General features: G+C 33.5%; 1 protein-coding gene across 2 annotated transcripts in view; it reads left to right on the top strand.

The window, feature by feature from the left end:
• RpL23A (ribosomal protein L23A) overlaps positions 1–24,460 on the top strand; it is a 65,468-nt gene that overhangs the window by 29,347 nt on the left and 11,661 nt on the right. For both annotated transcript variants that reach the window (XM_075364896.1, XM_075364895.1), the window contains exons 3-4: positions 6,998–7,125; positions 17,909–18,085. In XM_075364896.1, coding sequence (XP_075221011.1) covers positions 6,998–7,125; positions 17,909–18,085 — 305 coding nt within the window. The remainder of the gene's footprint in view (positions 1–6,997; positions 7,126–17,908; positions 18,086–24,460) is intronic.

Below are 24,460 nucleotides of genomic sequence, written 5' to 3'. Positions count from 1 at the left end.
AAACAAAATGACTTTCTAATTTTAGACATAAGTAATTTTGACTAAGACTTTGTAGTATAATAATATTAGTTATAATAGGAACCTGTACCATGATTTTGGGTAAAAATATAGAATTTCAATCTTTGTGTATTATTTCATAATTTTAACTTCCTGTTAAAGGGCCAAATCGTTTTATCTTTGAGAAATGAGTTTTAACAAAGATATATTGCAATTTTAATGCATTTTTGCCCAGTCATTAATTTGTGTTTTACAACTTGTACAAGAACTGATAGACTGGAAATTTTTAAATTTGTGTTGGTAGCCGTAGGCGATTGGTACCACTTGATAAGTGGCGCCAGCCTCTCTAACCTAACCTGCTATTTAGTTGTCATGGATCTTTGGAGTGGTGCGCAACGTGCATTTGCTACCAAAGCGTTTTACAAAAACAATGACAGTGTGGAGGGAGCGCGTAGAGAATTTCGCCATCATTTTAATCCGGGACGGCACGACCGTGTTCCATCAGCACATGCAATTAAAACACGGATATCTAATTTTGAGAAAACCGGTTCGGCAATGAAAAAGAAACCTCCAGGCCGTGAGCGAACCGTCCGTACACCACAGAATGTTCAAGCTTTACAAGATGCTGTCACACGAAGTCCACATCGATCAATCCGTCGTCTCTCAGCATCTTTACAATCGCATAGTTCAACTGTTCGAAGAATGTTAGTGAAAGACTTGCAATTCCATCCGTACCAGTTGCAGATCGTCCAGAAACTGAAATTGAACGATGCAGTTGTGCGAGCACAATTCTGTAATGTAATGCTTCAGAAGATAAACGATAACGAATTTGTTCATGAACTGTGGATGTCAGATGAAGCACATTTCCACTTCAGTGGAGTTGTTAACGTGCAAAATTTCAAATACCGGGTACAAGAAAATCCTACGCAGCTACACCGGCGTCCGTTGCACAGCCAGAAAGTGACTGTGTGGTGTGCTATGTCATCTTACGGTGTTATAGGCCCTTATTTTTATTTATTTATTTTATAAATATAATTTCACCAAACTTAACCTACGCTCGCTAACCTTGACTAATTAACAGGAGTGTTTTGATTATTTAAATAATAAATAATTGCAATAATTACTGAATTTATTAAATAAATACTCAAAAAATTACGGTGTTAATTAGTCAAGGTTAGCGAGCTTAGGTTAAGTTTGGTTAAATTATATTTATAAAATAAATAAATATATAAAGAGACTGTTCATTTTCCACTGAAACCCGATTGACTACTTTGTTTTTAAATAAAGCTGTAGCTGCGGTGGCGTTAATGCGTAAGAAGTATCTTCTTACGATCTACTGCAATAAGCATATGAATTTGTTTTCACCAGTTATACAGTGTAGCACAAGGAAACTGGAAATTTTGAAGTAACTGCCAGAAAAGTTAAAAAAAAAATGAATTTATAAATTTTATTGTCGAAAACAAAAATTAGATTACACGCCATTAAGTGTCTGGAGACAAAAAATTTCAGTTTTTAAAAACTATATCCATTTGAACGCGTATGCATTCCAGGAAGCGAATGCCGAGATTTTGCATGTCACTTTTTAACACTTCCATATGAATTGCTGCATTTTTTTTTGCCTGCTTGGTGATATCGCCATGGAAATTGAATTTTATAGCACACAACAAATGCCATGTCTGACCGGGATTCTAATCTGGATGAAAGGCTGAGACGCTACCACTCGTGCCACAGGCAGGCGCAGCTTCTGTGGATTGATGAGAGAGGATTTCTACTTGAATCCTTATTTTCAACTCTGCGCGATTGTCATCAGTTAGATGGTGTACACTTTTGAGGTGACGCCACAAGAAAAAAATTGCACACAGACAAATTTGGTGATCTTGGGGGCTAATGCTGCAGAAGTATGGTCGTGGCTGCATCAGCAAAATTTTGAAGTCGTTTTGCTACACAAGTTTCAAGCATATCAACATATTGTTCAGATGTTACTGTCGTTTCATTCCCCCCTCTCCCTCTCTCTCTCACTCACACACTCTCTCTCTCTCTCTCTCTCTCTCACTCACTCACTCACTCACACTCTCTCTCTCTCTCACTCACTCACTCACACTCTCTCTCTCTCTCTCTCACTCACTCACACTATCTCTCTCTCTCCCTCCCTCCCTCGATCTCTCTCTATCTTTCCCTCTCCCTCCCTCCCTCTTGCCCACTCTCTTTCCCTCTATCTCTCCCTCCCCCCTCTCTCTGTCTCGCCCTCTCTCTCTCTCCCCTCATACCCTCTCTCTCTCTCCCCTCACACCCTCTCTCTCCCTCTCCCTCTCACTCTCTCCACCAGACTCATTCGACATGAAAAGATTGTCAAAAAAATCAGAGTTATCGCTAATCTTTTTCAATCATTTTATCACAGAATTGTCGCACCATCTACTCTGATGGTTTCAGTTCCAGTACCTTGAATTTTGTTAAGGTGAAACTTAAAATCACTGTGGCATATTTGGCGGATGGTTATTCAGTTTAGGTTCAATGCTCTATATGTTTCACCACCAGTTGTGGACATTCAATGTTTGCTGGGGTTCATTGACCTCCTGGTGGTTTCTTAGAGGTGAACTCGTCTAATCAAACTTCTCGACGGCACGGTGAGTTGGAATGCTACCATGACATCCTAAATAGTAATGACGTCGGAATTCCCGTTGAGAAACATTCACATTGTGACGATTCTTGTAAAATGCTTTCACAGCAAACGAATGTTGTGTACCGACAGACTGGTCTAAGATTATTAGATGGAGGGTGGTTGTGCACAAGAAGTTGCCACTCCTAACATTTTAATCAGCTTCTCAGGGTACTCAACCCTGAGAAAGTAGTAGACTCACTACTACTTTAAAAATTTTCAGTTTCCCTTCACCACAATTTATATACAGGTGATTCAGGAGGATAGGGCAATACATTGACGACTCATTCAAGAGGCTAAAAATACGAAAAAAGTTCATATAAACATAGGTCCAAAAACGCTTCGATAGTGAGTTATACAGGGTGAAAGATTTCTCCTGAGTTTCAGTTCCTCTGGGTAAATTAAGGCTTTCTGAAATTCTGGGAAGGTCAATTAAGGAGCAAATTCAATTCTTTCTTGTGGTTTTCGAGCTGGGAAATTGAACAAAATAGGTCCCAGAACTGTATCTCTCTTAGTTTCTAAGAAATCCCATGTAAAACACCAAAAATATGGTCAAAAAAACATTTATTTTACGTTTAATGTACAATAACGTTGTTAAATTGGCAATAAATCATACATTTTTTAAACATAAATTTTAGAGAATTTAATTATAAGAAGATTGATGTAAATAATATTAACAGAAAACAAATAAAATTTTTAACACATCAACTTTTATTAATAACAAAACAGATTGAAAAAACTTTTTCGTTATGTTCAGTAGAAAATAACTGGAGGAAGAAAGAATACTAACTGTTTTTTTAATGATAATGATAAAATGCTGGTTACAAGTAGTATTTCATGTGGTTTAATAATTTTCCAAAATGCCACCGTTGTGCTCAATGCACTTTTCAACGCGTTGTACTAGATTTTGTGTTGCCAGTCTAACAGTATCTTTGCATTCCTTGATTATAGTTGGAGCGTTGAGAATGCGACCAATCATCAGTTTATCGAGTGCGTCTACTTTTTGCTTGTAAACCTCATTTTTCAACCATCCCTGCAAACAATCCAACGAAGTGAGGTCTGGGGGATCTCCGTGGCCAATTAACCTGCCCACCACGTCCTTCCATTTACCGGCAAGCTTTTCATCAAGACATCGCCTTACTTCATTAGTGCAATGTGTAGGAGCTCCATCAAGTTGGTAATACATTTCAACTCGTTTTGCTAAGGGGATACTTTCCAGCAATATAATAAATTCATTACGTAAAAATTCCAGATAATTTCTCCCCGAGATACGATGTTGTAGTATGAAAGGGCCAATTAATTGGTCATCTATGTTACCGCACCAAATATTCACTGAAAATCGTTGCTGGAAATTTTTTCCACTGTAGCATGTGGATTTTCTTCAGACCACCGATGCGCATTCAGTGTATTGTTTATTCCGTTACGAATGAAAGTAGCTTCATCTGAAAATAGTATAAATGGAATTAAATGTAGATTCCTATTAATCCATTGACAAAACTGCAGCTGGCTGGCGTAGTCACCAGGCTGGAGATGTTCCACTTTCTGAATACGAAATGGATGCAATCCGTTATTATTTAATGTCCTCCATACTCTACTTTACATACACGATTAAAATTGCAACACCTTTCTCATGAACATTATTAAAAATTCTAATAAATACTTTACAATTTGGTATAACATGACCAGGATATCTAGATCGATATTCTATAACCGCTGCCGCGACACTTCCATTGTAAAATCCATAGATGAAAATCATGCCGGCATATTGGGAATTAGTGAAGATACGTGCCATTTTTCAATACAAAACTAAACAGAATTTCACTTTTTTAACAGACTTCATTTTTATGAAAAATTACACTTATTAACAGTTTTCTGAAATTTTTACGATAAGAATTCGACTTAATACTGCAAACACGATTCATCAGCGAAAGGTTATTTAACACATTACCACAATTAACTGACAACAATGAGTAGTATTTAAACAAATTGTGATGAAAAAAATCAGTGTTGCCAACTTGTTTTCCCTAGGTCTAAAATTATTGTACCTACTAGAGACACATCAGTTTTCATTTTTTTGTAACATTTTCATCGGTTTGTTGTTAATAAAAGTAAACATGTTTAAAATTTTATTTCTTTTTGTTGACATTATTTACATTAATCTTCTTATAATTAAATTCCCTACAATTTATGTTTAAAAAATGTATGATTTATTACTTATTTTAACTAGTCATGTATAAAAAATCTAACGAGAATTCTATACAGAAGAATTGAGAGGAGAGTGGAAGAAGTGTTAGGAGAAGACCAATTTGGTTTTAAGAAAAGTATAGGGTCAAGGGAAGCAATTTTAGGCCTCAGATTAATAGTAGAAGGAAGATTAAAGAAAAACAAACCAACATACTTGGCGTTTATAGACCTAGAAAAGGCGTTCGATAATGTAGACTGGAATAAAATGTTCAGCATTTTAAAAAAAATTAGGGTTCAAATACAGAGATAGAAGAACAATTGCTAACATGTACAGGAACCAAACGGCAACAGTAACAATTGAAGAACATAAGAAAGAAGCCGTAATAAGAAAGGGAGTCTGACAAGGATGTTCCCTATCTCAGTTACTTTTTAATCTTTACATGGAACTAGCAGTTAATGATGTTAAAGAACAATTTAGATTCGGAGTAACAGTACAAGGTGAAAAGATAAAGATGCTACGATTTGCCGATGATATAGTAATTCTAGCCGAGAGTAAAAAGGATTTAGAAGAAACAATGAACGGCATAGATGAAGTCCTACGCAAGAACAATCGCATGAAAATAAACAAGAACAAAACAAAAGTAATGAAATGTAGTAGAAATAACAAAGATGGACCACTGAATGTGAAAATAGGAGGAGAAAAGATTATGGAGGTAGAAGAATTTTGTAATTTGGGAAGTAAAATTACTAAAGATGGACGAAGCAGGAGCGATATAAAATGCCGAATAGCACAAGCTAAACGAGCCTTCAGTAAGAAATATAATTTGTTTACATCAAAAATTAATTTAAATATCAGGAAAAGATTTTTGAAAGTATATGTTTGGAGTGTCGCTTTATATGGAAGTGAAACTTGGACGATCGGAGTATCTGAGAAGAAAAGATTAGAAGCTTTTGAAATGTGGTGCTATAGGAGAATGTTAAAAGTCAGATGGGTGGAAAAGTGACAAACGAAGAGCTATTGCGGCAAATAGATGACGAAAGAAGTATTTGGAAAAATATAGTTAAAAGAAGAGACAGACTTATAGGCCACATCCTGGAATAGTCGCTTTAATATTGGAAGGACAGGTAGAAGGGAAAAATTGTGTAGGCAGGCCACGTTTGGAATATGTAAAACAAATTGTTAGGGATGTAGGATGTAGAGGGTATACTGAAATGAAACGACTAGCACTGGATAGGGAATCTTGGAGAGCTGCATCAAACCAGTCAAATGACTGAAGACAAAAAAAAAAATTTTCTTCCAAGTTTTCGTCGGCTTTGTTGTTAGTAAAAGTCGACATGTTTTATTTAATTAAAAATTTTATTTCTTTTTTTTTTGACATTATTTACATCATTCTTCTTATAATTAAATTCTCTACAATTTATGTTTAAAAAAAATGTATGCTTTATCGCCAATTTAACGTTATTGTACGTCAAACGTAACAAAATGTTTTTTTGGCATTTTACATGGGTTTATCTTAAAAACTAAGAGAGATACAGTTCTGGGACCTTTTTTTTTTATTTCCCAGCTCAAAAACCATAAGAAACAATTGAATTTGCCCCTTAATCAACCTTCCCAGAATTTCAGAAAGCTTTAATTTACCCGGAGGAACTGAAACTTGGACGAAATGTTTCACCCTGTATAACTTGCTAATGAAGCATTTTCGGATCTATGGTTTATATGAACTTTTTTCATATTTTTAGCCTCTAGATTGAGTTGTCAATGTATTGCCCTATCCTCCTGAATCACCTGTATATATAAAAAATATATAAAAACCAAAAAAAATCAAGATTTTATTTTTTTGTTTGTTACTGTTGTATAGTTTTTATAAGTGTATTTATATTTATAAATTGTTAAGAATTTAGTTTAGTGTCAGAAGCTTAATGATGTCAATTTGTAAGAATCTCAATGAATGCAATATTATGATATGCAAATCAATGTGCTTCTGTTTTAATTCCTCATTGATTTTATAGATGTATGGAAAATATTGCATAAAATATAAACTCTTTTGTGCGAGAATGTTTGATACTTAATGAAAATGTGTCACCCTTAGAAGTATTATTATTTTCCAAAAATTAATATATCTACTATTTCATGTGTTTTTTATGTTTTTTTGTTTAAAGGTTATCAAAGGGGCACAAGGAACTAGGGTTAGGAAAATAAGGACATCAGTGCGATTCCGTAAGCCTAAAACATTTAAACCACCCAGGAATCCAAAATATCCTAGGAAATCTGTTCCTTCTAGGAACCGGTGAGTATCTTTGATTATAGAGTGATTAATTTTTAGTATGGTCAATGATAGGCTATTTTTCAATATGTCAGCCTTCTCGGCACTCAAATTTATATCTGATACCGCTCAAGATTTTGCCATTAATTTGGAGTTATTTCATTCCGCCAGGTGAATTTTGCAGGCACTACTTTTTTTTAACGGTATAGTAAGACAATATGTTAGCAATTGTGTCTCCCTTTTGTTGAATCTTGACAGTTTAGAGATTAAGACATGTTAATTATTTATTAATATCATCCGTTGGCTTTTTGATATTCTCGCCAACATTCTGTTGTTGGGTTTTAATTAATGGTATACCCTGGCCTGGTGCAGGGTGTACAAGAATATTTAGAAATTACAGGTACTTGATCAGAATGATTACAGCTGTTCAAGGATGTATTTGCCGAACTTCAGGAACTGATTCAAAAAAGTTTATATCGACATACGAGGTGCGATAATAAAGTAATGAAACTGATGTGAAAAAAAATGTTGCTTACCGTTTTAGTCATGTTTAGTGTTGTCTTCTTCAAATTAGTTCCCCTCAAATTGCACACACTTATTCCAGTGCTTCTGGCATTGATGGTAACATTTCTGGAACTCATCTTCTGTAATATCCTCCAAGACTCTCGTCAGAGCATTTTGGACATCTTGTGTTGTTTCAAAATGGTGTCCATTGACCGCCATTTTGACTCTTGGAAATAGAAAAAAGTCGCACGGAGCGATAACTGGTGAATAAGGTGGCTGTGGTAGTACTGAAATTTGTTTTGAGGTTAATAATTGCTGTATTGACAGAGCAGTATGGGATGGCGCATTATCGTGATGCAGAATCCAATTATCAGCAATGTTGGCACGGACACGAAGAATTCGTTTACAAAGTCTTTCTAAAATTTCTTTGTAGAAATATTGGTTAACTGTTTGTCCAGGAGGCACCTGCTCTTTATGAACGATTCCCTTGGAATCGAAGAAGCACACAAGCGTGCATTTCACTTTTGACTGACATGTGAGCTTTTTTAGGTCTGGGTGATCCCTTTGAACACCATTGAGAACTTTGGCCTTTTGTCTCTGGATCGTATTGTAAAACCAACCTTCATCACCATCGATAACACGGCTCAACAAATCTGGATTGATTTCCGTCTGCTCTAACAGATCGGCTGCCACATTTTTCCCGTGTTTCTCGCTGTTTTTGTGTGAGATTTTTGGGGACCATTTTTGCACAAATCTTTCTCGTACCAAGATCTTCAGTTAATATTAGACAAACCGTTTCTCGATCGATGTTGAGTTCTTCTGCGATCATTTTCACGGATAATCTTCGATCAGATCGTACGATTTCACGCACCCTGGTCAAGTTGACATCTGTCCGTGAGGTAGATGGTTTTCCACTGCGGTCTTCATCTTCAACATTCGTTCTGCCTTCACTAAAAATTTTATGCCACCGAAAAACTTGAGCTCTTGACATAACCTCCTCTCCAAAAGCTTTCTGAAGCTTACCGTAAGTTCTCGTCGCGTTTTCACCCGATTTAACACAAAAAGAAATGGCATACCTTTACGCAATATTTTGCTGTTTCATTTCTATGACGAGAGACACAAACACGTGTTCATTTATTACAGCACAACTCACGACTGAGCAGTTGCATCAATTTGTTGCTTGGAATACAAGTAGCTTATAGACCAAGGTCAAAGATGGTGTGCCTACGCAAGCTGCAGGGTTGCCATATCTTGCAAAGAAAAATCAGTCTCAGTACTTGTCGCGCCTCGTAAGTCCTATTTTGCTTTGTTTTCCTTCTGGAAAATGCCATTTTGTGATTTTCAACAAAAAATTATTTCTCTGGAACGGGTAAACTTACTTCAATTAAATTTGGCGAATCTAAAACTAGTGTCTTTCCACAAAATGGTGGCTATCTTATTTTTTTTTATTCAATATCTTTGTAATTATTCATTTTTTCAAAGTTTTACAATTATAAAATTTATTTAGCATTTTAATTTGAACAAAATGAGATCTCATTTGTAAAAAATCTTTCAACAAACTATAAAGTTTTATGATCAAATTTTTTATCATAAAAATGATACAAGTTATAATTTTTATTAATTTAATAGATTTAGTGGAGTAAATAAAAACAGGTAAAAATTTACCACCTTGCATTACATGATGTTTGTCAACGGATCTATACAAATAAGTTGTCATTTTGTTAAGCATAAAATGCTTAATTAAATTTTGTAATAAGTAATTTGATCAAACAAAGATATTGAAGATTAAAATTTTGAGAAGGCTGCCGTTGTGAAATTTATGAAGGTGATATTTTGAAAAAAAAATTTTTGTAGGTTTACCTGTTCCTGAGAAATGATTTTTTTTTGAAAATCACAAAATGTCGTTCAGAAGGAAAGCAAAACAGTATACTTTCTTTATTATAATGGTGCCACTATATCGTTGAGAGGTTATGACCAGTGTGATTAGTGGCGAAAGAAATAACTTGTTAACTTATAAGCAAAATGCGTGCACTTATAATTTGGGACTCTCACATTGTAAAGAGGAGCTGTTGTTAGATTTTTGCAGGTTAGGTTAAATTAACCTACTTGGTTGGTCTAGTGGTGAATGCATCTTCCGAAATCAGCTGATTTGGAAGTCGAGAGTTCCAGCGTTCAAGTCCTAGTAAAGCCAGCTATTTTTACACGGACTTGAATACTAGATTGTGGATACCGGTGTTCTTTGGTGGTTGGGTTTCAATTAACCACACATCTCAGGAATGGTCAAACTGAGAATGTACAAGACTTACACTTCATTTACACTCATACATATCATCCTCTGAAAACTTATCTTAACGGTAGTTACCGGAGGCTAAACGGGAAAAAGAAAGAAAGAGGGTTAGGGTAGGTTAATTTGAGTAGTACATAGTATTAACGCCACCGCAGCTACAGCTTTATTTGAAAACAAAGTAGTCAATCGGAGTGTTAATTAACAGGAGTCTTTTGATTAACAGGAGTCATTTGACTGGTTTGATGCAGCTCTCCAAGATTCCCTATCTAGTGCTAGTCGTTTCATTTCAGTATAACCTCTACACCCTACATCCCTAACAATTTGTTTTATATATTCCAAACGTGGCCTGCCTACACAATTTTTCCCTTCTACCTGTCCTTCCAATATTAAAGCGACTATTCCAGGATGCCTTAGTATGTGGCCTATAAGTCTGTCTCTTCTTTTAACTATATTTTTCCAAATGCTTCTTTCTTCATCTATTTGTTACAACACTTTATCCACCCATCTGATTTTTAACATTCTCCTATAGCATCGCATTTCAAAAGCTTCTAATCTTTTCTTCTCAGATACTTTGATTGTCCAAGTTTCACTTCCACATAAAGCGACACTCCAAACATATACTTTCAAAAATTTTTTTCTGACATTTAAATTAATTTTTGATGTAAACAAATTATATTTCTTACTGAAGGCTCGTTTCACTTGTGCTATTCGGCATTTTATATCGCTCCTGCTTCGTCCATCTCTAGTAATTCTACTTCCCAAATAACAAAATTCTTCTACCTCAATCATCTTTTTTCCTCCTATTTTCACATTCAGTGGTCCATCTTTGTTATTTCTACTACATTTCATTACTTTTGATTTGTCTTGTTTATTTTCATGCCATAGTTCTTGCGTAGGACTTCATCTATGTTGTTCATTATTTCTTCTAAATCCTTTTTATTTCGGCTAGAATTACTATATCATCAGCAAATGGTAGCATCTTTATCTTTTCACTATGTACTGTTACTCCGAATCTAAATTGTTCTTTAACATCATTTACTGCTAGATCCATATAAAGATTAAAAAGTAACGGCGATAGGGAATACCTTTTCGGACTCCCTTTCTTATTACGGCTTCTTCCTTATGTTCTTCAATTGTTACTGTTGCTGTCTGGTTCCTGTACATGTTAGCAATTGTTCTTCTGTCTCTGTATCTGAACCCTAATTTTTTTTTAATGCTGAACATTTTATTCCAGTATACGTTATCGAATGCCTTTTCTAGGTCTATAAACGCCAAGTATGTTGGTTTGTTTTTCTTTAATCTTCCTTCTACTATTAATCTGAGGCCTAAAATTGCTTCCCTTGTCCCTATACTTTTCCGGAAACCAAATCTGTCTTCTCCTAACACTTTTTCCACTCTCCTCTCAATTCTTCTGTATACAATTCTAGTTAAGATTTTTGATGCATGACTCATTAAACTAATTGTTCTATACTCTTCACATTTATCTGCCCCTGCTTTCTTTGGTATCATTACTATAACACTTTTTTTGAAGTCTGATGGAAATTCCCGTTTTTCATAAATATTACACACCAGTTTGTATAATCTATCAATCGCTTCCTCACTTGCACTGCGCAGTAATTCTACAGGTATTCCGTCTATTTCAGGAGCCTTACTGCCGTTTAAATCTTTTAATGCTTTCTTAAATTCAGATCTCAGTATTGTTTCTCCCATTTCATCCACCTCAACTTCCTCTTCTTCCTCTATAACACCATTTTCTAATTCATTTCCTCCGTATAACTCTTCAATATATTCCACCCATCTATCGACTTTACCTTTCGTATTATATATTGGTGTACCATCTTTGTTTAACACATTTTGATTATTTAAATAATAATATTTAAATAATTACTGAATTTATTAAATAAATACTCAAAAAATTACGTTGTTAATTATTCAAGGTTAGCAAGCGTAGGTTAAGTTTGGTTAAATTATATTTATAAAATAAATAAACATAAATAACCATTTATTAAAATTAATAAAGAGACTGTTTTGAATCTATGTATTTTTTACTCATATATCGGCCCATTTTCCACCGAAATCCGATTGACTACTTCATTTTAAATATAGCTGTAGCTGTGGTGGCGTTAATACGTAAGTACCATTTGAGTAAATAATTCATTGTCTAGTTTTGTATTTCTACTTTATTCCTAACATCATAAATTTACAGACCTATTATATATATATAACCTCCTAACCATAGTGGCGTCGTTATAATACATATGTACCTAAAATAGGATTTATGTCGATATGAACCTTTTTGCTCATTTTGTTTCCTAAATCAATACCTAAAGTTCGGGGAATTTGTCCCAGAAGACTATATATATATATATATATATATATATATATAGCAGAAATAGTCTTCTGAGACTATTTTTGCATATATTCTTCTGCATATATGCAATACGAAGTGTAAATTAAACGGGCTGTTTGCCCAAGAAATTTATTTCTCTATCTCATATATATATATACATATATTTTTATGATTTAGGAAAAAGGTTTATATATATATATATATATAGAGAGAGAGAGAGAGAGAGAGAGAGAGAAATAAATAAATTTCTTGGGTAAACAGCCTGTTTAATTTACACTTCGTATTGCAGTTTGTAATTTTACATTATCACTAGCTGAATTGCTGTGACCCACTTCAGTTATGTGTTAACTTAGTAGAAGGAAAATTCTGAATAATTATTTTTAATAAAATTCTTTTAGATTGCCTAAACAGTATTTTGCTAAAATGTCGAGACTAGAAGACCTTTTCCTCATTTTAAAATCTTTTTCCTTTAGAATCATTGTTTTATAATTTCAAACTAGGTCTCTGTAAATTCTTGAAAAATTATATTTGATTTTAATCTTTTGATAAGAAATAGGACCCCCCAAAAAAATAAGTAAATTACATTTCTATTCGCTTAAACTAGAGATGCTTCCTCAATGAAAAATAATATTTGTTAACTGTAAAGAAGCATTTTCATGGAAGGAAAAACTGGATTCACTACATTCAAGCTATCTCTTAATTTTAAAAATAAAATTGTTTAATCTGTTTATATCACGTTTTTCTCTAAGTCAGTCGTTTTAGATTTTGAAACAGAAGTTTTGTTTTGAAATGTTAAGATTTATAAAGAAAAAAAAACTTGGGAACTGTGTGTAGATAAAACTTCTCATTACATATATATATATATATATATATATATATATATATATATATATATATATATATATATATATATAATGTGCAAATATGTAATGATAATTCTTGATATTTTGATAGAACAAAGGTATTATGACAAGACCGTCTAATGTTTAAATTTTCTTTCACAAACTTCATTTATAGTAATCTTATAAATATTTATTTGTCTATATTTCTATATATGTTAGCTTTGAGGGACTGCTTGATTAACAGGTTGGTATTAAGTTTTGGCTGGTTTTTAACATTTACTTGTTTCTAAGATATTAGTCTGTTAGATTTTGAGATGAAACGTTTTGTCTTTTTCTTTTTTTTTTTAATAAAAATTCTGATCGTACCTATAAAAGACGAAGTTCTAGTTCAAATTTAGTTGCTGTGTGAATTGGTTGATTTTATTTATTTATTTTTTTTTTTGTCTTCAGTCATTTGACTGGTTTGATACAGCTCTCCAAGATTCCCTTTCTAGCGCTAGTCGTTTCATTTCAGTATACCCCCTACATCCTACATCCCTAACAATTTGTTTTACATATTCCAAAAGTGGCCTGCCTACACAATTTTTTCCTTCTACCTGTCCTTCCAATATTAAAGCGACTATTCCAGGATGCCTTAGTATGTGGCCTATAAGTCTGTCTCTTCTTTTAACTATGTTTTTCCAAATGCTTCTTTCTTTCTTCATCTATCTGCCGTAATACCTCTTCATTTGTCACTTTATCCACCCATCTGATTTTTAACATTCTTCTATAGCACCACATTTCAAAAGCTTCTAATCTTTTCTTCTCAGATACTCCGATCGTCCAAGTTTCACTTCCATATAAATCGACACTCCAAACATATACTTTCAAAAATCTTTTCCTGACATTTAAATTAATTTTTGATGTAAACAAATTATATTTCTTACTGAAGGCTCATTTAACTTGTGCTATGGAGGGAAGCATAACTCCACATTTTTAACATCCTCCTCCCATAAATTTTTGAGAAACTCGAATCGCTCAAAAAGTTTTTGAAATGCATCTTTCTGTGAATCTATGCATTTTAGTGAAAAGTTTTTCAAACAAAAAATGTAGAGGACATTCTCCTCTACAATTAATGTCGAAGGTATGCTGTAAAATTTGAAATTGAAATACTAGGTGGCGCTGAAGTGTTAAAAAATGTGTTTTCTGTTTTTCACCAGGAAAAATTGTTTTTCGTCTGTATTGCATTTGGAAAAGTTGTTAAGTCTCAAAAAAAAAACAGACAACTATTTTACTGTTGCTGTTTGGTTTCTGTACATGTTAGCAATTGTTCTTCTATCTCTGTATTTGAACCCTAATTTTTTAAAAATGCTGAACATGTTATTCCAGTCTACATTATCGAATGCCTTTTCTAGGTCTATAAACGCCAAGTATGTCGGTTTGTTTTTCTTTAATCTTCCTTCTACTATTAATCTGAGGCCTAAAATTGCTTCCCTTGTCCCTATACTTTTCCTGAAACCAAATTGGTCTAGGAGAAGACACTTCCTCCACTCTCCACTCAATTCTTCTGTATAGAATTCTAGTTAAGATTTTTGATGCATGACTAGTTAAACTAATTATCCTGTATTCTTCACATTTATCTGCCCCTGCTTTCTTTGGTATCATTACTATAACACTTTTTTTGAAGTCTGACGGAAATTCCCCTTTGTCACACACCAGTTTGTGTAATCTATCAATCGCTTCCTCACCTGCACTGCGCAGTAATTCTACAGGTATTCCGTCTATTCCAGGAGCCTTTCTGCCATTTTAATCTTTTAATGCTCTCTTAAATTCAGATCTCAGTATTGTTTCTCCCATTTCATCCTCCTCAACTTCCTCTTCTTTGTCTATAACACCATTTTCTAATTCATTTCCTCCGTATAACTCTTCAATATATTCCATCCATCTATCAACTTTACATTTCGTATTATATATTGGTGTATTATCTTTGTTTAACACATTATTAGATTTTAATTTATGTACCCCAAAATTTTCCTTAACTTACCTTTATGCTCCGTCTATTTTACCAATGTTCATTTCTCTTTCCACTTCTCAACACTTTTCTTTAATCATCCACTCTTCTTTCGCCAGTTTGCACTTCCTGTTTATAGCATTTCTTAATTGCCGATAGTTCCTTTTACTTTCTTCATCACTAGCATTCTTATATTTTCTACGTTCATCTATCAGCTGCAATATATCGTCTGAAACCCATGGTTTTCTACCGGTTCTCTTTATTCCGCCGAAGTTTGCTTCTGCTGATTTAAGAATTTCCTTTTTAACATTCTCATATTCTTCTTCTACATTTTCTACCTTATCTTTTTTATTCAGACCTCTTGCGATGTCCTCCTCAAAAATCTTCTTTACCTCCTCTTCCTCAAGCTTCTCTAAATTCCACCGATTCTTCTGACACCTTTTCTTCAGGTTTTTAAACCCCAATCTACATTTCATTATCACCAAATTATGGTCGCTATCAATTTCTGCTCCAGGTTAAGTTTTGAAGTCAACGATTTGATTCCTAAATCTTTCCTTAACCATGATAATATCTATCTGATACCTTGCAGTATCGCCTGGCTTTTTCCAAGTGTATATTCTTCTATTATGATTTTTAAATTGGGTGTTGGCAATTACTAAATTATACTTCGTGCAAAACACTATAAGTCGGTCCCCTCTTTCATTCCTTTTTCCCAGCCCGTATTCACCCACTATATTTCCTTCCTTGCCTTTTCCAATGCTTGATTCCAATCTCCAACTATTATTAAATTTTCATCTCCTTTTACGTGTTAAATTGCTTCATCAATCTCTTCGTATACACACTCTACCTCATCATCATCATGGGTGCTTGTAGGCATATAGACATTAACAATCGTTGTCGGTTTAGGTTTTGATTTTGTCCTTATTATATTAGGGGTTATAAATCAATATGGATATGATTTTTTGTGTAGTATAATTTCCATTTAGATAGTAGTTCATTTTCAGACTAGAATAGCAAAAGAATCTGTTGAGAACTAAAATAAAAATGAAAAACTTGGGATGAGTAACCCCTTAACTGATGACTGTTTACAGTAGATTGATTTTTCTCAGATCATTCAAAACTTGAAGAGAAAAAACTGGGGTTAAACAAAACCATTTCTATATAGTAACAATTTTTTTTTTCTTGCGTCAGATTAGGGATTTCTGCCATTCTATTCCACACAGCCCAATATACAGCCGCTATATTAACATAGCTCTTTGTCACTTAACTACAGGTAAAGTTGCCGGATATAAAAATATTTAATCGGCTGTCATTTCTTTTTTGTGTGATAGAATGCACTGAATTCTCCCAGATACTACTATTCTGTTTAAATTGTGTCCAGTGGCTAGTTTAAAACATGCCATGACTAGTGCTCTAGATAAATTCAGTGGTCATTTTTTACGGTCGAGAATTCATGCGTCCATCGTTTATCATCACAATCTCCAAAATATGTTGCTCTTGTTCTCTCCTTGATATCACTGCAGATTATTTGTTTCTAATGAAATAGGCTGGATGGGTTATGGTTGGCATGCACCCACCTGTACAAGGTGATCCGCTTGTTCATTTCCACAGTTACCGCAATGGGCAACAGTTTTCTGAGGCGAGGATTCCATAAGTAGATGGGGGTTAACAAGAGGCAATCACAAGCAGTGCTATTCTTTTTCGGCAGCATCCAAAATAAGTGTAATAGCAGCAAACTTTTTGTCAAACTTTGTGGCATTTTTCCCAACAGCTGGAAAGTTGACTGATATACACACCCGCGTCTGCATCAGTAGCTGATCTATCTGTATATATTTGAATCCATTCTGGCTCAGGATCAGTAGGCGTCAAGGATTTGTTGATGGGCATTATTAAGGTTAAAGAAATCGTAAACGGACACATCTAAAAGCCATGGTTTTTTTTATAGGTCTGGCAGAGGCTCTCTTAATTCAAAGTTCCGGCCTTGGTTTGAGGTGATAGATTTTGTCACACGGCTAAATGTCACTTATATTTTTAGCCTGTGGGTTGTATCCCTATTGTTTGCCCAGTAGTAACTGCCTTTTCTAACAATGCGCTCATTAAGGAAGATGAAATTTCTTTCTTGTCTTGCCCCTTTGACGGACTGAAGTGTTGCTGTAATTGCATGGCTAATATTAAGGGTTAATTTTGCCGCACCGGTTATTTTGAACCAAATGAAGATCAAGGCCGAGTCAGTAGTAGCTGTCACCATAATTCCAGATCCATACTCCAAAACCAGTCTTACATATGACTTATAAGTTGTTAAAACCTCTGCAGTAGCTCACCATTTTATGGCTGTTATTTGTTTGATCAATCGCACCTAGATTCCCCTTTTAATGCAGTATGTTCATTTTGTTTAGCCCAGGTGCGTTTATTATCCAGCATTGGTCTCAGATGTTTTGCTTTGTACGTAGCATAAATAATTGAAAGTCTGTCATCTGTGGGTTGATGATTTAATTTTCTTTCGACCACCTCTTTAGCACCTTTAATGTAATTCCAATCGAGTCTTGTTCCATTTGCCTAATAGCTTGTGCAAATAAGATTTTGTTTTAAGTACTTGATAATTGATAGTTAATAAGAAATCGTGTTTAAATTTTTTTAATTTAAAATTTATATGAAAAGGTGGTTGCTACTGGTTTTGTTAGTACTGATTACAAAATAATATACTGCCATTTGAGAAATACCATAAAGTCAATTGAAGATGTGTGCGCACTTAGTATATATTACAGTACAGATATTCTTAGAAATCATTTAATTTTATGTCTTGTTTTTACAATAATATCGTTTGTTGTTTACAGCATGGATGCATATAATATTATTAAATATCCACTGACAACAGAAGCTGCAATGAAAAAAATAGAAGATAATAATACACTGGTATTCATAGTACACATCAAAGCTAATAAACATCATATCCGAACAGCTGTTAAGAAGTTGTATGATATAGATGTTGCCAAAGTTAACACACTTATCAGGTACGTATATTAATGTTGTTTATAGTTTAGTGATTTCTGTTTTAAAGTTCTGCTCCCAGTGGTCACTGCTGATGTGTGTGTGTATGTGTGAGTGCGTGCGTGCGTCCGTCCATGGTGCCCCACAAAGAAACTGAGAAACTTCCAGGATATGATTTATTGGCGAAAAATAATGAAAAGTTCTTATAAACATACATCTGGAAATGATTTGTTATTGAGTTAGCAAAAAATTTCGCCGGGATTTCGGTTATAATTAAAAGAAGCCGTACTGTAATTTTTGGGACTTAAATTAACGAATAAAGTTGGTGGTTTTATATGTAATTTGAGCGTGGAAATAGGATAAAGTAGATCCCACAACTGTATTTCGAGTAGTTTTTAAGATATCTGATTTAAAATAGAAAATTTGGTGTCGAAAAATAATTTTTTTTTTAGATTTGTTGTACAATAGCTTTGTTAAATGACGACTAATAAATGTGTTAGATTTAGTATCAAAACTTGTATAGAATATTTAATTCTGAGAGAATGATGAATGTGAATTAAACCAATAAACAGTAAATGAAAATGTTGAAAAATCTGTTTTCATTGAAGCAAAACAGATGAAAATCCTGCCCTACTAAAGGGCATTTATATGTGTCTGTCTGTGTGTGCGTCTGTCCTCCGTAGCTTAGCAGTGGAATATACCGATCGCTAGCGGAAAATCCTGATTTCGTTAGTACATCTCTTGTGTATACTTGTTATACAGAGTCCGTCATATAAACCTGATGATTTTTAAGGAATAATAATTAAACTATGTTTCGTACAATTAAAACATTTAATATATCAAGTTAAAGATCAATTTTTGCAATTTATAGTGATGAATTGAATTTTTTTTTTGTCTTCAGTCATTTGACTGGTTTGATGCAGCTCTCCAAGATTCCCTATCTAGTGCTAGTCGTTTCATTTCAGTATACCCTCTACATCCTACATCCCTAACAATTTGTTTTACATATTCCAAACGTGGCCTGCCTACACAATTTTTTCCTTCTATCTGTCCTTCCAATATTAAAGCGACTATTCCAGGATGCCTTAATATGTAACCTATAAGTCTGTCTCTTCTTTTAACTATATTTTTCCAAACGCTTCTTTCTTCATCGATTTGCCACAACACTTCTTCATTTGTCTCTTTATCCACCCGTCTGATTTTTAACATTTTCCTATAGGACCCCATTTCAAAAGCTTCTAATCTTTTTATCTCAGATACTTCGATCGTCCAAGTTTCACTTCCATATAAAGCAACGCTCCAAACATGTACTTTCAAAAAACTTTTCCTGACATTTAAATTGATTTTTGATGAAAACAAATTATATTTCTTACTGAAGGCTCGTTTAGCTTGTGCTATTCAGCATTTTATATCGCTCCTGCTTCGGCCATCTTTAGTAATTCTACTTCCCAAATAACATAATTCTTCTACCTCCATAATCTTTTCTCCTCCTATTTTCATATTCAGTGGTCCATCTTTGTTATTTCTACTACATTTCATTACTTTTGTTTTGTTCTTGTTTATTTTCATGCGATATCTCTTGCATAAGACTTCATCTATGCCATTCATTGTTTCTTCTAAATCCTTTTTTACTCTCAGCTAGAATTACTATATCATCTGCAAATCGTAGCATCTTTATGTTTTCACCTTGTACTGTTACTCCAAATCTAAATTATTCTTTAACATCATTAACTGCTAGTTCCATGTAAAGATTAAAAAGTAACTGAGATAGGGAACATCCTTGTCGGACTCCCTTTCATATTACGGCTTCTTTCTTATGTTTTTCAATTATTACTGTTGCTGTTTGGTTCCTGTACATGTTAGCAATTGTTCTTCTATCTCTGTATTTGAACCCTAATTTTTTAAAATGCTGAACATTTTATTCCAGTCTACATTATCGAATGCCTTTTCTAGATCTATAAACGCCAAGTATGTTGGTTTGTTTTTCTTTAATCTTCCTTCTACTATTAATCTGAGGCCTAAAATTGCTTTCCTTGTCCCTATACTTTTCCTGAAACCAAATTGGTCTTCTCCTAACACTTCCACCACTCTCCTCTCAATTCTTCTGTATAGAATTCTACTGAAGATTTTTGATTCATGACTAGTTAAACTAATTGTTCTGTATTCTTCACATTTATCTTTGGTATCATGAATATTACACTTTTTTGGAAGTCTGACGGAAATTCCCCTTTTTCATAAATATTACACACCAGTTTGTATAATCCATCAATTGCTTCCTCACCTGCACTGCGCAGTAATTCTACAGGTATTCCGTCTATTCCAGGAGCCTTTCTGCCATTTTAATCTTTTAATGCTCTCTTAAATTCAGATCTCAGTATTGTTTCTCCCATTTCATCCTCCTCAACTTTCTCTTCTTTGTCTATAACACCATTTTCTAATTCATTTCCTCCGTATAACTATCAATATATTCCACCCATCTATCGACTTTACCTTTCATATTATATATTGGTGTACCATCTTTGTTTAACACATAATTAGATTTTAATTTATGTACCCCAAAATTTTCCTTAACTTTCCTGTATGCTCCCGTCTATTTTACCAATTTTCATTTCTCTTTCCACTTCTCAACACTTTTCTTTAATCCACTCTTCTTTCGCTAGTTTGCACTTCCTGTTTATAGTATTTCTTTTATACTTTTTTAAGTACTAATTTCTTTGGGTTGTAACTTCATTTATACAACTGCGGTCAGATTTAAATAACGTTTTTGATGTTTAATTTTTAAAGGTTGTATAAAGTTTTGTGGCAGAAGCTTAATGATGAGGGATTAGCGAGAATCTCAATGATTAATAGTTTTATTATGATATAAAAATTAATTTTATCTGAAGGCTTCTGTTTTATAACTTCTTTTTTAAAAAAAATTTGATAAATATGATTAAAATATATTAATTATCTTGTTAGTTTGATTTTTAGAATAATATAGAATTAACTATTCATGGAGGGGTGTCTACTCCTACGGGGTCAGGATGACCGTTATTTTCAATGTTTTAAAATAGTTTGTCATAGAGTATAGTATGACCTTGAGAGTTTGGTTGGCATAGAGTATAGTATTTAAAGTGGCTCCAGTAGTGAGCCACTTTTACGAGAAACAAGGTCTTCAGTTCTAAAAATATTAGGTCGTTTTTACAGCAAAGATAATCCTACATGGTATTGTGGAAACTAGTTTTCACATTAATGTTTGATGTGGCATTATTTATGACAAAATTTAATGATCATTTGTTTCCAATGAAACCCTTATGGAAGATGATGCATACATTCACTTGTTGAAAAATAATTCGCCAGCTTTTAGAAGGATGTACCGTTACAAATTAGATTGCAAATGATTTTCCAGTACAATAGTGCAACGCTACATTTGTCTTTAGTAGCCAGAAATTACTAGAACGCGCTAATTTCTTACACTGGATTGGATATGGTATACCAATCAATCGATCGGCCACCATGAATGCCTGTCACGAAATTACTTCATTTAGGGCCATATGAATATTATAGTATACTGACATAAAGTTAATACTAAAGAGTTATTATAATACCAAGAGGATTCGCAAATATTTTACATCGGGCAGAGAGAGTGGTGTATACATTGTGAAGGAGAGAATAATAAACAATTACTATAAATGAGTTTGTAATTTTATTATCGTTTGATATATTTTAGTTTTCTGTTTTGCTATATTAAATTTGGAAAGAATAATATAATTTTCTGTCTATTTTTCAATATGTTTTGCTTCAATGAAAAACAATTTAAAAGTTTTTATCTACTTTTGACTGGCATATTTACATAAATTTTCTTCTTTCTTTTTTTTTTTCTTCAGTCATTTGACTGGTTTGATGCAGCTCTCCAAGATACCCTATCTAGTGCTAGTCGTTTCATTTCAGTATACCCCCTACATCCCTAACAATTTGTTTTACATATTCCAAACGTGGCCTGCCTACACAATTTTTTCCTTCTACCTGTCCTTCCAATATTAAAGCGACTATTCCAGGATGCCTTAGTATGTGGTCTATAAGTCTGTCTCTTCTTGTAACTATATTTTTCCAAATGCTTCTTTCTTCATCTATTTGCCGCAACACCTCTTCATTTGTCACTTTATCCACCCATCTGATTTTTAACATTCTCCTATAGCACCGCATTTCAAAAGCTTCTAATCTTTTCTTCTCAGATACTCCCCGATTGTCCAAGTTTCACTTCCATATAAAGCGACACTCCAAACATAGACTTTCAAAAATCTTTTCCTGACATTTAAATTAATTCTTCATGTAAACAAATTATATTTCTTACTGAAGGCTCGTTTAGCTTGTGCTATTCGGAATTTTATATCGCTCCTGCTTCGGCCATCTTTAGTAATTCTACTTCCCAAATAACATAATTCTTCTACCTCCATAATCTTTTCTCCTCCTATTTTCATATTCAGCGGTCCATCTTTGTTATTTCTACTACATTTCATTACTTTTGTTTTGTTCTTGTTTATTTTCATGCGATATCTCTTGCATAAGACTTCATCTATGCCATTCATTGTTTCTTCTAAATCCTTTTTTACTCTCAGCTAGAATTACTATATCATCTGCAAATCATAGCATCTTTATGTTTTCACCTTGTACTGTTACTCCAAATCTAAATTGTCCTTTAACATCATGAACTGCTAGTTCCATGTAAAGATTAAAAAGTAACTGAGATAGGGATCATCCTTGTCGGACTCCCTTTCATATTACGGCTTCTTTCTTATGTTTTTCAATTATTACTGTTGCTGTTTGGTTCCTGTACATGTTAGCAATTGTTCTTCTATCCCTGTATTTGAACCCTAATTTTTTAAAATGCTGAACATATTATTCCAGTCTATGTTATCGAATGCCTTTTCTAGGTCTATAAACGCCAAGTATGTCGGTTTGTTTTTCTTTAATCTTCCTTCTACTATTAATATGAACACAAAAATTCCTTCCCTTGTTCCTATACTTTTCCTGAAACCAAATTGGTCTAGGAGAAGACACTTCCTCCACTCTCCTCTCACTTCTTCTGTATAGAATTCTAGTTAAGATTTTTGATGCATGACTAGTTAAACTAATTGTTCTGTATTCTTCTCCTGTATTTATCTGTCCCTGCTTTCTTTGGTATCATTACTATAACACTTTTTTTGAAGTCTGACGGAAATTCCCCTTTTTCATAAGTATTACACACCAGTTTGTATAATCTATCAATCGCTTCCTCACCTGCACTGCTCAGTAATTCTACAGGTATTCCGTCTATTCCAGGAGCCTTTCTGCCATTTAAATCTTTTAATGCCCTCTTAAATTCAGATCTCAGTTTTGTTTCTCCTATTTTATCCTCTTCAACTTCCTCTATATCATCATTTTCTAATTCATTTCCTTCGTATAACTCTTCAATATATTCCACCCACCCATCGAATTTACCTTTCGTATTATAAATCAGTGTACCATCTTTGTTTAACACATTAGATTTTAATTTACGTACCCCAAAAATTTCCTTAACTTTCCCGTATGCTCCGTCTATTTTACCAATGTTCATTTCTCTTTCCACTTCTCAACACTTTTCTTTAATCCACTCTTTTTTCACTAGTTTGCACTTCCTGTTTATAGTATTTCTTTTATACTTTTTTAAGTACTAATTTCTTTGGGTTTTAACTTCATTTATACAACTGCGGTCAGATTTAAATAACGTTTTTGATGTTTAATTTTTAAAGGTTGAATAAAGTTTTGTGGCAGAAGCTTAATGATGAGGGATTAGCGAGAATCTCAATGATTAATAGTTTTATTATGATATAAAAATTAATTTTATCTGAAGGCTTCTGTTTTATAACTTATTTTTTAAAAAAATTATGAAAAATATGATTAAAATATATTAATTATCCTGTTAGTTTGATTTTTAGAATAATATAGATTTAACTATTCATGGTGGGGGTGTCTACTCCTATTGGTCAGGAATACTATTATTTTCAATGTTTTAAAATAGTTTGGCATAGAGTATAGTAATTTATGGTTAAAGGTTATTGAAGGCAAGGGGGGAGAAGTAAGGAACTGGAATTTTGTGTAAAAACTACTATTTTTCTCTGTTAATTTTAACTTGATGGTTTTTTTTTATTATATCAAACCAACTAGCGCCATCTCCGTTTCATGAAAGTATATAGTCGATTATAAAATTCATTATGTCGTAATGTATGTTTTTTGTAATATAAATTATCTGTATTGATGAACGAAAAGAATAAATAAAACAGCCTAATTTTTCTTTATATTGGCCAATTTAGTTTTCCTGGAAAAATCAGATAAATTAAGGTAAATAGATTTGTTAAAATTGAGCTTGCTGAAGCTAAGAAATAATCTACGATATATAT

The sequence above is a fragment of the Lycorma delicatula genome, chromosome 4, assembly GCF_047948215.1.
Source record: "Lycorma delicatula isolate Av1 chromosome 4, ASM4794821v1, whole genome shotgun sequence".
NCBI lineage: Eukaryota > Metazoa > Arthropoda > Insecta > Hemiptera > Fulgoridae > Lycorma > Lycorma delicatula.
Note: the sequence above shows the minus strand (reverse complement) of the source record. Positions and strands in the feature narration are given on the sequence as shown.